We start from the raw sequence: 14,710 nt of genomic DNA on the forward strand, positions 1-14,710 counted from the left end.
CTTCTTCACGTTCAGACTCCATGAGGAACTACAGAGCAAACTGGCGAGTTCAAAGCGTTTCCTGTGAGAGAGGATGACGAGTGTTTACAGATCAGGACGAGGTTTATAGTAACGCTCCCTCTGTGTCCCTTTGTGGCCCACCGTGTCCCTCTGCCAAGGCCAAAGCGACAGGGACAACAGCACGTCCTCTCTCCACACACACACACACACACACACACAGGTGCAAAGCAACGCAGTGTTGAGTTGGGGTGACGTGATATGTATAACCATGTGTATAATGGTGATAATGTCTGTTAATGGTTTTAATGGTACGAGACTGTGCTAATGACAATAATGATGCACCAGGAATAGTCACCTCCAAAAATAGAGCAGGGCATGGATGCCATTAAACCCCACACAAGCTCCTTTGTTTTGTGGTGTGTGTGTGTGTGTGTGCGTGTGTGTGTGTGTGTGTGTACCCTTTGGTTTAATGGCAGTATGGTGATGATGACAGTGTGAGGAGTGGGGAGTTTTGTGTGTGTGTGATGTCTTTGTTTGATCATGTGCAAAGTGCATGTGCTATCGGGCATGTGTGTGTGTGTGCATGAGTTTGTCACATCGCATTGACAACTGAAATAATGTGAGTTACTTTGTTGTTTTGTATTTCGTTTGATGAATTGTTGTCTCTCTGCAGTTTGCCTTTCATAAATATCACGTTGTGAAATCGGGAAAGAGCATCGGAAAGCACATGTGAGAGAACAACATGCACACACACACACAGACGCACAAGTGCGAGCAGGCAGCCTCTGTTTGTGTGACGACGAGTGGTTGCAGCTTTTGAATCTTTGGAACATTGCAGAAAACAGTTTCACAACACTGAAGATGAAAATGGCAAACAGGCATTGTATACCTCAAGGTGATCATAATAGTTTAGGGCAGACGTCATTTTCAGCTTCACTGCTCTTCAATGCAATCAGATGGAGCAACACACTGTGCTAAAGGTCCTGTGTTCACACTGTTAGGTGTGTCAAAGAAAGAAGCCCTTTTGCACTGTAAAAAAGGATTTTTGAGGGTAGTAAATAAAATCCATGCAAATTATACTAAAAGTAAAGAAGTCGGCAAGTGGATTAATTGCAAGGAGTAAAGTTTACCTGCACTACCTAATTCTCAACAGTAACTATTGCAACCCAAAATAACATAAAAGCTACCCAAAGATATCGGGCCTGTACTGCAAAGTGCGCATGTTGCTGCAGGCAGGGTTGACTAATCGGTGCGAGTATCACAAGTGCTGGTGTGCCATCGGTGTTTATTCATTTTTTAGTTAGATATACCAGATGATTTGTAGTCGCCGTGTGGTGTATATGACAAGAAATTACATTCCCAAAAGGCTGCACGGAGGTGCAGTGGTTAGTGCTGTTGCCTCACAGCTAACAGGTTCCTGGTTCAAATCCCAGTTTGGACATAGTGGACTTTTCTGTGTAGAATCCGCATGTTCTCCCTGTGCATGCGTGAGTTCCCTCCGGGTACTCTGGCTTTCTCTCACAGTCCAAGAACATGCTCGTTAGGTTCATTGGTGACTCTAAATAGCCTGTGAGCGTGAAAAGTTGTCTTTATTAAGTGATTAGCTGTGTTGTAATCTAATGAGGAATGTTAAGTAGAATTTACCTCATTTATTTTAGTGTATCATATTTGTTACATTAAGGTACTCTTCACTCAAAACATACAAAATTTACTCAGTCAAAAAAAAGGGCAAATTGTTACCTCAATTTTATTGAGTAGATTCTATAGGTTGTTTTTATAGTGTGTGTTAGAATTGCTCTCTGTAAAGAACAGTCACTCCTTTAAATGAAGAAAGCATCAGCCTGAAACAGGTGATATTTATTGTGTGTATTGTTGTAGGTGATCCAACACCATCAAGGACTTTATTCTGTTAGAGCATGTTTATCATTCATGATCACAAATTTAAGATGAACTGTTTTTCATCAAAGTAGCCCGACTAACTTTCAACATAAATTTGAAAGTTTAAAAAAAGTCACCACAGTGAACAACAATAGTTTGTGTAAGTGCTTGTGAGGAGCAGATGTCAGGAGCTGTGTGTATCTTGTGTTTCAGAGTAAGGTCCTTCAGGGAGAACCCCGGAGGCTGAACCATTCCCATGACAGCAGAGTTCTGCTGCTTCACAGCACGTCAGAGGAGACAACTCCTCTTTCATCTCCGCTGCGTACCTACGCTGTGTGCGTCATCAGCCCAACACATTTAGAAGAATTAAACGGTTTATTAATAGCAGGAAAAACCTGAGATTTGAGGATCATTGCACATCTTCAGGAAATGTGTTTTAAAAAGTTCGTGCTCGCAGGTTATTCGCGTCCTGACAGCCAGAGGGAAGGATGCTGGTGCCAGTAATGTGATTGGCTGCCTGTGCAGCCTCCAGGCTCGTGCCTATAAAAGCTCGCACCGTCCCCTCTGTGCGTCAGAGCGCGGCCAGAGGAGGGAGCGGAGGATCACAGCGGGACACTGTAGATACCGTGAACTTTCTCTGCTGCAACACACCGAAGAAATCGTGATTATTCAGAAAGCAACAGACCGAACAGTGGAACTCTACAGGAATATTGATCAGAAAACTTTGGCCCTGAACACATCACGCAGCGCGGTCGGGTAAGTTTTTTTTTTTTTACTTTACCGACTGTGATAACGAGTTTAATTGTGTTTAGGCAAGTAAACAATAACCGGTAACCTAACCATAAACACGTGTCTTTAGTTACCCCACTGCAACTTCTGATCTATCTATCTATCTATCTATCTATCTATCTGTCTGTCTGTCTGTCTGTCTACATTTTCTTTCTCTGTTTCAGCATTTGCAGAAGTGTGCATGTAAAATATGTGAAGTTGTTTTGTTCACACACACTATAATATCCCTTTAGAGTCATATATTCTGACCTTGTTGAAGGTTTAATGGCCAATACCATGATAATCCGTCTTTATGGGGTTATGCAGTTGGGGGGGAAAGGCCTGCTTTATTGCAGCCCCAGTCATCACAGTCTGACTGTGGTGGTTAATTTATATAATCAATCAAAGAATTTGTACTCTTCGATTTGACAACCTGCATATAATTGCAGGAATTGTGTAGGCCTCTTGCGGGGGCCCTGGAGGCTCTATAAAATCTGGCACATAATGGATTTGTATCGCTGACCTCACAAAAACATTTAAATCATGGGCTGTCTCACTCCTTATGTCCAGGATTTATTGGTTCTTTTCAGCGAGGAGACTACTAAACCCCAAGGAACTGGCAGAGAAACTCTTTGTTACACCTTAGCAAAGAATCGAAACTGAGTCTATAAAGTTTAATCGTCACATTTGTCTATTTAGTAGGTGCAGTGGAGCTGAAACGCAGTTAAAATTTTTCCATTTTGAGTCATTCTCCTTTCCTCATGGGGAAACAAAATAACAGGAACACCTTGCAATGTGCAAAACCGCACGCCTCAAAATGAGCACAAATCAACACCTCTGTGATGCTGCTTCACCAAACACATTGCAAACTTCTCATAGAGGCTGGGTTGCAGGAGAATACTGCTTTAGATCTCACAGCTGGTTGGGTCTATAATCCTGCAATATATCAGTGGTATCAATGTAGAGTTTTCATACTACTTAATAGTTGGCACAGTCGTGAGGTTGTACTTTACTTGAGGAGTTTGATTTTATGCTCCTTTAAATCATCCGTCCACCACATTTCACGATTAAAAAAAGAAAAGTCCTTGTTCTTTTTTCTGCTCCCATTAGTGATCTCACGACCCCTCAAATTTATCTAGTGATAAATTGGATGCACCCGACCCCAAGGTTGGAAACATCTGGACAAAACAAGGAAACTGTATGAAGCAGTTGAAAGAAGGTCTGCCCAGAGCAGCGACTAAAGTCTTAAACACGAATGCATCATTATTACCAACTAACAATATCTGAATATGACCATCACTGCAACTAGGAAGAAAATGTTCCACAGAAATATATCTATATATCTTTTTTGTTATCAAGCCACCTAAACACTAATAATATTAATATTAAGCTATTCCATTGTGCAAACTCACAGCTTGTTTTCTCATTTCACTTCTTTGGTGTTAAATTGATTCACATTGTGATTCGAACACATCATATATGCACAGGCAGTATACACCCTGTGCATTGTGTCTGTGCACTGCCTGTCAGCAAATGTGACCGATCAAACTTGAAGCTGTTTGTTGGCTCGTTCTCACGTTGTAGATCCTTGCTTGTGCTGTGCTAACTCTCAGATGTATGCATAAGCATCTGCTGAATGAAATTGTAACATTTAATAGAATCTGTTTTGCATTGAAATTCCTCCACCCTCCCCACTACTTCCTGTTATCTCTGTGTTTTACCGCCTCTCTTCTGGCTGCAGGTCACTCTCATGACTCCTGCCCTCTCTGGTATTGTACCTCAGCTCTCGCTCTTTCCTCCCTTCCTCCCTTTGCGTTTACTTTCATTCCTTCTCCTTTTGTTTCCCGAATCAGAAAAGCAAACTTTCTCTCTTTCTTTACTATCCTTTTCCTGAACTCTGGGACATTTTACTTTTACTTTTAGCACCCTTCTCTCTGCTTCCTGCCCTCTCGTCTTACAGGCAAACACTGATTTTGTTACTGTTAGTATCTCTCTTATTGTTACTGTGCCTGTTGCCAACTTTCCACATCCTTCTTTGTAAGATGTGAAGCCAGCAGAGCCTCAAGGTCGGAGGTGCTTTCCAAAAAAAAAAAAAAAATTTGATTAAGAGGATCAACCCAATTAAAAGTCAGCTTTCCAATCAGATCAGACAATCCTGCTCTAACATGGACTAATGAGGTACCTACCATGTTATGCAACACAAAGACATGATTCATATGACGGGCAGAGCATGTACGGACCATAGCCAAACTTCTCCAAATGGATTCATGTGACATGCCTGTGAGTTCATCCATGTGGTTTAGTTTCTTTGTGTGTGAACAGAACAAGCCTCTGTCTTCTGATTTAGAAGCAGCTATTAAGAGACTTTGTGTGCATGTGGAGATGTGCGTCCGTTTTTATGTTGTGTTAGCGTACGCACATTTTTAGATGTGATAAAAAAGTACTTTGCCCTTCTAAACCATGTTGTCGAGACGGTTTGCATGTCCACTCAGAGATTAGGAGGTTGCGTGTGTGTGTGTGTAATTGTGTGCCCTGATACCATGTCTCTACAGATGTTACTGCCCTCATCAATTAGCCCATTTATCCCTAGAGATGCCCCAGGGCATTCTTGGGAGTACACATGACTCTTGAGAGGCCCAGAGACTAGCAATGGTCCTCTGTGAGCCATAAAGTATTCTGTGTCTCACACACACACACACACACACACACACACACACACACGCTTTTCCTTATCTAACCTCAGTTATCACCATTTGTCCGATTTATGTTCCACTAAGTTCATTTCGCCTCCTCTCCTTTAATTGAAAACAATTTTATATTCTGTCAAATGTTATTTGCTGTTGAAAGGATTTTTTTCTTTTTAGAAAATCAAAATGATTTCAAATCTGTGTGTGATCAATTCTGAACACGTCTCCCTTATGTGTCAGCTTCCTGACAAAGTATGTGTTTGGTCATAAACCAAACTACTCGACAAAATCTAAATGTGACCTCATGATGCTGTCTGATGAAACGTAAGGGATCGCCAAATGAACAAAATTAATCTGTGACTCATCCAAATGTGGTGGAGACATTTCAATCTAAATCACAGTAAATCAGTAGATCAATCTTGTGCTAGTCTGTAGGAGATGTTGAGTTTGTACACAGGATATTTAAGAACTTTAACCTAGTGGTTACGCTATAAAAAAAGTCCAGCGATCACCAAAGTCTGGAGGATTCCTCCTCTGGAGTGTCTGGATGAAATGCATGCTCAATCATCCAGTAGTTTGTGAAATGCACTTTATGTGTTTTGTGTTAGTTTGTTATGTGATGTGTGGCCTTCTCTCTCTCTGCAGGGCAAACCAGCTTGGACACAAACCAGGCCAGGAGCAAGGCCCTGTGTGTGGATGTGTGTGATTATGTGTGTGTGAGTGCCTTGAAGTGTGTGTGTTTTTAGACCGCTGCGTGCCTTTGTGTTATTGAACGTCCTGCTGTGCGAGTGCGAGGATGAGGGCCGTCGCTCTGCTGTGTCTCCTCGTGGTCGTGGAGGTCGGAGCCTCTCGGTTCGTCCGCGACTCCCAGGGCATCCCCGAGGCTTCAGAACCCTCCAAGAACAACGCCTCCATCCTGCTTCCGCCCCTGCAGCCGTCCCGGCCTCGAGGCTCCTTTCCTCCCATGTGCATCAAGCGCACAGAGATCAAGCACGCCTTCAAGTATGTGAACACCATCGTGTCCTGCCTGATATTTGTGGTGGGGATCATCGGCAACTCGTCGCTGCTCAGGATCATATATAAGAACAAGTGTATGAGGAATGGACCCAATGTCCTGATTGGCAGCCTGGCACTGGGGGACCTGCTTTATATAATCATCGCCATCCCCATCAATGTGTTCAAGGTGAGCACATGCAGCCTTTGTGTTTGTTTCTGGTCTTTCTTACAGCTGTGAATGTGACTGATGATGTCTGCCACGTCTGCAGGTCAAAAACAATCAACTGTTTGGAACTGATTATAATACTTTAATCGAGCTATAACATTAAATTAATTTCATACAAATAATGTATCGCACATGGTCTCAGTTTATCACCCCAACTTGCCTGCAACGTACTGTCACAGTTATGAGTGAGCTGTTCTCTACGCCCGTCCTGGCGCTTCCGGCTCAGCTGTTATTTTAACAAGTTTATTGCTGCCTGTTTTCCCTTCCTTCAGTGTGTTCTCTGTGGTTTTCTTCATTTCTTTTTTGAGTATGGGCAGTTTGGGCGTTTTCACATGTATTACAAGGGGAGCCAAAAGTAAGGGACAAAGCTTGAGCTTTGGGTTTCGAGGAATAACTTTGTCTTTGTTTTCCAAACTTGCCTTGTGAGTGTGCGATGAAAACATCCAGCAGACTTGGGTTTTAATATAGACACTGCCAAATATGCAACCCAAACTGTAATTGCAACTGTGCGTCTGAAAACGAAGTAGAAAACAATATGTAAAGCTGCCCTTTCTTCCAAATCTGATAGAGTCCACTTTGAGTAATACTCAGATTCCTATTTTTATTGCCTTTAAGGTTGGGCATTTCAGATATTTGTGAAAACCCCCAAACTATAATTGAAAACATGATGAGACATTGTGATTTAACGGATAATAATAAAATATAATGATAAACAGCATGAGCTGATTGATAACAGGCTTGGTGATACAACAAAGCCTTGAGAGCAGCAGAACTAGATATCTACTGAAAAGTAATGAAAAGTGTGGCGGGTTCTGTTGTTGAAGACTCTGTCCTGATGATTAACTGATTTTAGAACCCCTGGGAGAAGGAGTCGAGCTGTGCGGAAGAACACAGGGCTGTTGATTTTGGCTAAAGTTGCGACTGTAATAACAAAAGACAAGAGGAACAAAGGAACCCCATGAATCTCACAGAGCTCTGTCCATGTGGCTTGAAAGTGACACGTCTTAAATTTTCATATTGCAAATAACTTTCCTCTCAATCTGCCTTGCTAATTTTCCCCTGCAGCTGATAGCAGAGGACTGGCCGTTTGGCGTTTACATCTGCAAGTTGTTTCCGTTCATCCAGAAAGCTTCAGTGGGAATCACTGTCCTCAGCCTGTGCGCCCTCAGTGTTGACCGGTAAGCAACTTCTACTCTACACACACGACAAATATAAGTGCAAAAAGCTGCTAACGCATCTCACGTTTTGTAGGTACCATGCGGTGACGTCATGGAGCAGGGTGAAGGGCATGGGGATCCCTCTGTGGAAAGCAGTGGAGGTGACTCTGATCTGGCTGATTGCTGTGGCGCTCGCAGTCCCTGAGGCGCTGGCGTTCGACATGTTGGAGATGCCCTATAGAGGCAACAAGCTGCGTGTGTGCATGCTGCATCCAGAACAGACCACCAGCTTTATGAAGGTACAAGCTTGATTCGATGTTTTAAGTGTTAGCGTTGAAAAGAAAACATTTAGGGAGAGCAAAGGTATCTGAGTACAAATAAAAAATCAGTGTATTGAATAATATTCATTAGAGGTTAGTCTTTTAAAAAGTAAAAATGTATTTTCAGCCAAATATTCAGAGGGCATCAAAAGAACCCATTATGCAGCACAATGGCAACAATTTTATTGTTTAATATCATTTGAATCATTGATGTGGAAGCAGCAATTTGTGAAGTGTCGTAGCTGTTTGAGATGGTTAATCTGAGAGCCCTTGTTTACCACTGCATGGTTCAATCTTCTAATACTATATTTTATTACCTCAGTTATAGCTGCAAAGAAAGGGCCTGTGTCCACTAATGGCATTTTTTTGCGCTTGCAGCGCCCATAACCTCAATTTCAGAGTGCTTCTCACCGGCGCTTACTGTTGTGAGGTTATCTGCTTCTATTCACAGAAATGTAACAGCGATAGAAAGGAATCGTGCCCTGGCGTTAGCAGCAGCTCTAGACAAGGAAATTGTACCCAAGAAAAAACAAAAGGATTAGCTTCTCCTCCGCCATCGTCGTTGACAAAATTGATATCTGAAGTCCCGCCCCTTCTTAATATTGATTGGTCGGTGTGGGAGAAGTGACATTGACGAGCAAGTTCCAAAAAGTTGAACAATTTTCAACTGAGAGTGCTGAGAGTGCAGCGACAAAAAACAGCTGATGCTGAGAGCGGTTTTGCATCTGCATTGGATTATAGAAAATAGGTGCTGCCAGCGTAAAACAAACGGCGTTCCTCTGAATAATGTAGAAACCTAAGCTAGCATCCAATGGAAGTAATCTTTTAAAGTACACAAGCATAAATAATATTATGTATGGAAAAACTTATATCCAGCACCACCTGTTCAGCACATGCATAGAATTATTTGCTGTAATGTCTTCTTTCAGTGAAAGAGCAGCAGGGTCAGCAGGTGTCATGGCGGGAAGAGGAACACAGATTATTTTAGAAACACGTGCTCTCTGACTACTTAATTTGTGCATTCAGATAAATCCCCTGTGTAAATAAATGTAGAAATATTACATGAAACTATATTTCTAATTTGCAAAATCCATATTTAATTTGTGTGTCAAACTTAAATAAAAATGTGGCCCCGGTGAGGTTCGTACTAAAGCTCAACACTGTTTTGAGCTAAATGCTAATGCTAGCATGCTAATATGCTTACAAAGACAGCACTGTTGTTGTGTGTTTATATTAGCAGGTGTACCATTTACCATGTTCACCTTCTTAGCTAGCTTGTTCTGTTGAAAACATTTAATGGAAAGCAGTTAGCAGTTAACAAGCTAACCTGCTAACAATGATAATGTCAACATGTTTATGTCTAGTGGAGATCATTTTGTGTGACAATTGTCCTACTTTAGTGCAATATAATTTCATTTGATCTTTAGCACTTAACACGCGGTGTGCAGCTGAGGCGGATGGGAATGTGATTAAACATTTTGTTTTGAAACTGCAGCTGTTACAACAGACCAGATGCTGGTGATCGAGGGAAAGTCATGGAAACATCTTAATCAGTAGGCTTCATCCGCTGAGCACCACGTCTGTATGAATTATGACCAACACGTCAGTAGTCTTAGCAGACGTGTTGGAGTCCCTGAATTACATCACCATTCCTACACCAGAATGTACATCTATAGAGTGACGATCTAAAACAAATCAAAAGAAATCTTCCCCAGGAAATACGTGGGAGTAAATCAACTAACTTAGCTTGGCATAGACTGCAGTCATGTATCAATTCAACATGTTTGATTGTGATTGCACGTCATGTTGTTCTCTTCTCATGTGGTGAAAATATCCTGCACACTAATTCAGATCTGTGTGACGGCCAAGTTAGGACCGACTCATGGATGTTGTTAAACCTGCACCTGATGTTACGTTAAACTACAAACCTCAACAGGATGTTTCACTTAAAAGCAGTGCTTCTCAACAACAACAATACAACGACAATATTTGTTGTTCCCTTTTTTCCTTGTCAAGCTGATCCAAGGCGCAATTAGTGATTTTAAATCACCCAGCATGCACTGCAAGGCAGAAATTCTAAAAGGCTCTTCCAATATAGTATTTGAATCAGAGCAGTGTGCAGGATTTGTGGACTGATGTCAAAGAGATAAGCCTGAGATGGAAGTTTTGAAAAGAACCGGCATCTTGAATTAATTTAGAAAATGTCCTTAATTCACCCAAAACCAAATTTAGCACACGGCAAAAAGTTTTACTCACGCCAAACCAAAACAAGTCTGAACCTAATTGAATGCATTTCCAACCAATTAAGTTAAGGATGTGATAAAGTCTCCCTTGATCCAATCCAGACCCCCAAAATATAAACACCAGGTTTACTTCAATTTAGTGTTATGAGTCAAATTCTGTCTGACATAGATCACACTGATAATGAAACATATTTCACTCATTACACTCATTTGTTCTGACAAAAAGCTGAATTCACTAAAGGATTGCGTGGCTTTTTTAGCCCACAAAACCTGTGCAGATGACACAAAAAGACTCCAAGCACACGCAGAGGGTTGAATGCACCCCACAGTGCGTTGCAAAGCAAACGGCGTCTCTGTGCTCCGGTGCCGTTTGCCCGTAAATGAGTCATTATACAAACATTCGGGGCAAATTTGGTCCCTTTCTATGCACATGAGCCTCGTGGCAAAAAGCACCTAATTCACAAACGCCAGCACTAACAGCACTGCACAGTTGGAGAGAAAATACACCGTCTGCAGAGAGCTGGTGGTAACTGCAGCGCAGTATTATTAGGGCTGTTAACACTCTGAGTTTCCAGTGATCATGTTGACAATTCCACCTTTTGAGTGATCAAAAAATGTGTTTATCTGTAGAAAAACAACCTGGCAATAATATATTGTCATTATTATTATAATTGGGAGACCAATCAGTCTGGGGCTGTGCGAGGCTCAACACCGGCACACGCGCACACTTCGCTCGTATAAAAAATAAAGCTCCATTCGAATAGTTAAACTAGTAAACACCTGTCGAGTCTGGACTTGCCCCCTCCTCTCCCTGCTCATCATCGATCTGTGGATGGAGTTGAGATCCGTCAGTGTGCGCTCGGCTGATGCCTGAGAGCGCAGCACAGCGCAGCAGAGAGTGGAGGTGGAGCTTCTCTCCACAATCAGACACAAAACAAGAGCAAACTGCACGGATCTGCTAGACTTTATGGGCATGTTTGCGCTTATATATCATCAGTGCAATTTGTGAATCGGACCTTGAGACGAAGCAGATAGTGGGGGAAAATGATGCGCAATTTATGGAGCTATCAGCGGCCACAATTCATCCTTAGTGAATTCCCCCTAAATGTGTTTAGGGGCAAGACTTACAGAAAGCAACAGCATCAGTTTCAACTTGTAGAATAAATGTTCTGACAGGATACATTCGATAGATCGATTGTAGGAATCTTCACTATAACTGTGTTTGTTTTCTTTTTCCAGTTCTACCAGGATGTGAAAGACTGGTGGCTGTTTGGCTTCTATTTCTGCTTCCCTCTGGCCTGCACAGGAATCTTCTACACACTCATGTCCTGTGAGATGCTCAGTCGCAAAAAAGGCATGCGCATCGCACTCAACGACCACATGAAACAGGTACACATGCGCATGACTGCAGAGCAACTTGTAACCGTAACACTGGAGGCACTCAGCAGCATTAATATTTGTCTTTGTGTGTGCAGCGGAGGGAAGTAGCGAAGACAGTGTTCTGCCTGGTGTTGATTTTTGCTCTCTGCTGGCTGCCGCTTCATCTCAGCCGTATTCTAAAGAAAACAATCTACAACCAGAATGACCCCAACCGCTGTGAACTGCTCAGGTAGGCACGCAGATAGAGTATGCGACGTACATACACTGCAAACTTCATGAGAACCCATTGTTCTCTGCGACTTCCTGTAGTCTTAACTGTAAACTTTGCCCTCTTTCCCACCAGCTTCCTGTTAGTGATGGATTACATCGGCATCAACATGGCCTCCCTTAACTCCTGCATTAACCCGATCGCCCTCTACTTTGTCAGCCAGAAGTTTAAAAACTGTTTCCAGGTAAGAGGGCACAAACTGACAATAAAAATATAGCATTGTCCGAAGCAAAAGTCAACAGAGAGCAATTAATTATGTGTGTTTCCTTGTCTCGCAGTCTTGCCTTTGCTGCTGGTGCTACAGAACATCTCCCCTGGATGGGCGGGGTTCAGGGGGACGCTGGAAGGGCTCTTGTCATGGGAACGGACTTGACCGCTCCAGCTCCCGCTCCAGTCAGAAATACACAAGCTCTTCATAAACACACACACACATCACGATCCTCTTCTGCCAAAACCATGTTGCTAGCAGTTTCCTACATGGAGAAACAGCTCTGACACTGCCAAACAGATCCCGATGAGGAGCTGAAAATGGAGCGACGTAGACGCCTCTTCTACAGGACTCACAGCAGACTGATAAAAAAAACGATCAATCCAAACTGATGAATGAAATAGCAGGCGTGTACCTGTTCAGGCTGTAATACTAACCGCAAACAAACCAAAGCTACATAAATGTGTTCATATTCCAGCACTGAGTCTTAGGGAGAGAACCGAGAGTCTCTCATGGTAAATACATTTATGAGGAATGTTTATTAAAGCCACATGTAAATGTATGTACAGGATTATTATCATATAGACGTATGATCATATCAAACCTTAGTGTTTCATGTATGAATATCAGCTTCCCGTTTTTAAACACATGACAAGGAAAGATAAGTGGAATGGGTGCATGTCACTGGACCCCTCCTCGTGCCCCGGTGACATCATACCAGAGTAAAATGGGCCTCACTGTGTCTAACAGTCATGCGGAGAGTCAAACATCGAACATCTGTTATCTGGAGGTCTCCGAGTCGTCACATGGAGGCGGCTGCTGTCCGAAAAAAAGCTGAAAGATACCAGATGATTCCCATCATGCTCCACCGAAGAGGTCATTATAGTGCTTTTATTATTGCAGTATTCATGCTGTTATGAATGGTCTCAGTTTCCACTCTGTGTCTGTGACAATGAAGCTTCTATTTTTCTAAGAAAATTTCACAAAACACTCAAAGCTAATTTCCTCCTCCAACAGGAGGTGTCCGTTCATGATTTCCAAACATTTCACCTCCGTCCCTCGGAGGCCGCGTTACAAAGATGTTCCTGTGGCAGGAAATTACTTCTAAGAGCGGCTTAAGGAATTCTAAAAATGATGCATTTAAAGGCTTGAGGAAAGAAAAAGAAACCCTGTGCAGCTGCTTGTTTTCAAGGAGTGAATATTTTTGGATGAGAAATTCCTTTTACTACAAAATGATCATAGAGATTATTTAGATATATTTGTTGTTTCCATTAAATATAATCCAGGTAAAATAAAGGATATCTAACTGATGATGTGTTTCACCAGCATTTGTGAAGGAGCGACGGATCTCGTAAGGAAAAATGAAACATGTGAGGAGCAAAACACAGGGGGAAAAGTGTTCCTAGTATCTTGATCTTGGTCTTGATAACTTTAGGGTTAAGGAGTTGGAGCTGGCTGCAAGTGCTCGGTAGTCACGTACTTGTGACAAACCTTGTGATACCAACACACGGTTTCAGGCTCCATAAACAATCCGGCTTTGGAACAGACTGCAGGTTTTCAAAGTAAGTCCATCAGTGTAAGCAAACTTTGAACCTGAATGAATCCAAATATGAAACACTGCCAGTTGTGAGAGTTTATACTGATGATACAAACACAAGATAAATCCATTTATTGGACACTTTTTTTGCTCTGAGATCATAGATGCTTTATTTGTTGTAGAACTCACACATAGCTGATCTAACGGGTCAGTGTTTCATCCTTAAAAGCCAAACAAATGTGTGTTTTGTGTTAACTCTGAAGCATTTGGAAATAGACTTGATTTATGTAAATGTTCAAATTAAGTATTTTCCACTGTCTCAGAGTTTGCAACACTTAAATCAGTTGATCATGCGGTATGCCATATCAGAACCCATCGGCTGCTGCTGACGACAGTTAGGCCTCTTGGGGAAATGGGCGATATTGAATGACTACATTTTTAGTCAGCTAATATCTAAATACTGGAAAAGGGAGATCTGGTCCATGTGGATATGCACATGTGTCGTTAGATGATGGCTGATGCGTTACATGATTGGATTTCGGACATTGCCTCTTCTGCGCCCCGCTCACACTACTCCCCTACATGCAACTAAAGCGTGATTAGTCAATGCTGCTGACACACAGACTTCACATGGAAACCAAAACACTCCTGATACCAAAATATTATGTTGCACCTCCACATGCTGCATTTCTAAGCTGACATATGTTTATACAGATTATTCAGTATGTAACTTATGAACTCTTTATTCAGCATCAGTCTGCTTTTAACTACATCTTATAGAAACTGTACTGGAAGTTGTGAGCAGCTTTGTGCCTGTGTGAAGGGACGGGCCACCCAGCCGAGTATTGTGAATATTGAACCCGGTGTTTTCAGTGACATTTATATTGTAGTGATTTGCTGAGAGAAAGCATTAATACATATTATTTTATAGCATTTGTTTGAGTTATTTATGTGTAGTGCATGTATGTAATGTGATTGCATAGACACAATGCATTTTGTACAATGACTCTTGCAGGTTCCTTGTTGAGTTTCTAATATTGCT

The 14,710-nt window shown here is 42.1% G+C and overlaps 1 protein-coding gene across 1 annotated transcript; it reads left to right on the plus strand.

Moving 5' to 3' along the window:
- The first annotated feature begins 2,474 nt into the window (after positions 1-2,474).
- LOC138597971 (endothelin receptor type B-like) lies at positions 2,475-13,442 on the plus strand. The gene is made up of 8 exons (XM_069669588.1): positions 2,475-2,634; positions 5,979-6,516; positions 7,621-7,733; positions 7,807-8,011; positions 11,515-11,664; positions 11,751-11,884; positions 11,999-12,107; positions 12,202-13,442. Exons 2-8 carry the CDS (start codon positions 6,130-6,132, stop codon positions 12,340-12,342), a joined length of 1,239 nt encoding a protein of 412 aa, XP_069525689.1. The 5' UTR covers positions 2,475-2,634; positions 5,979-6,129; the 3' UTR covers positions 12,343-13,442.
- Positions 13,443-14,710: the final 1,268 nt, after the last annotated feature.

Source organism: Semicossyphus pulcher, unplaced genomic scaffold, assembly GCF_022749685.1.
Source record: "Semicossyphus pulcher isolate SPU_LCO1_2020_fin unplaced genomic scaffold, fSemPul1.0.p SCAF_2, whole genome shotgun sequence".
Lineage (NCBI taxonomy): Eukaryota > Metazoa > Chordata > Actinopteri > Labriformes > Labridae > Semicossyphus > Semicossyphus pulcher.

Bases quoted from the DNA above. Each gene is read 5' to 3' on its own strand.
- LOC138597971 (XM_069669588.1), top strand. From the start codon at position 6,130: ATGAGGGCCGTCGCTCTGCTGTGTCTCCTCGTGGTCGTGGAGGTCGGA. The intron at 7,734-7,806 runs GTAAGCAACTTC...CACGTTTTGTAG, and splicing joins TGCGCCCTCAGTGTTGACCG to GTACCATGCGGTGACGTCAT. The intron at 8,012-11,514 runs GTACAAGCTTGA...TTCTTTTTCCAG, and splicing joins AGACCACCAGCTTTATGAAG to TTCTACCAGGATGTGAAAGA.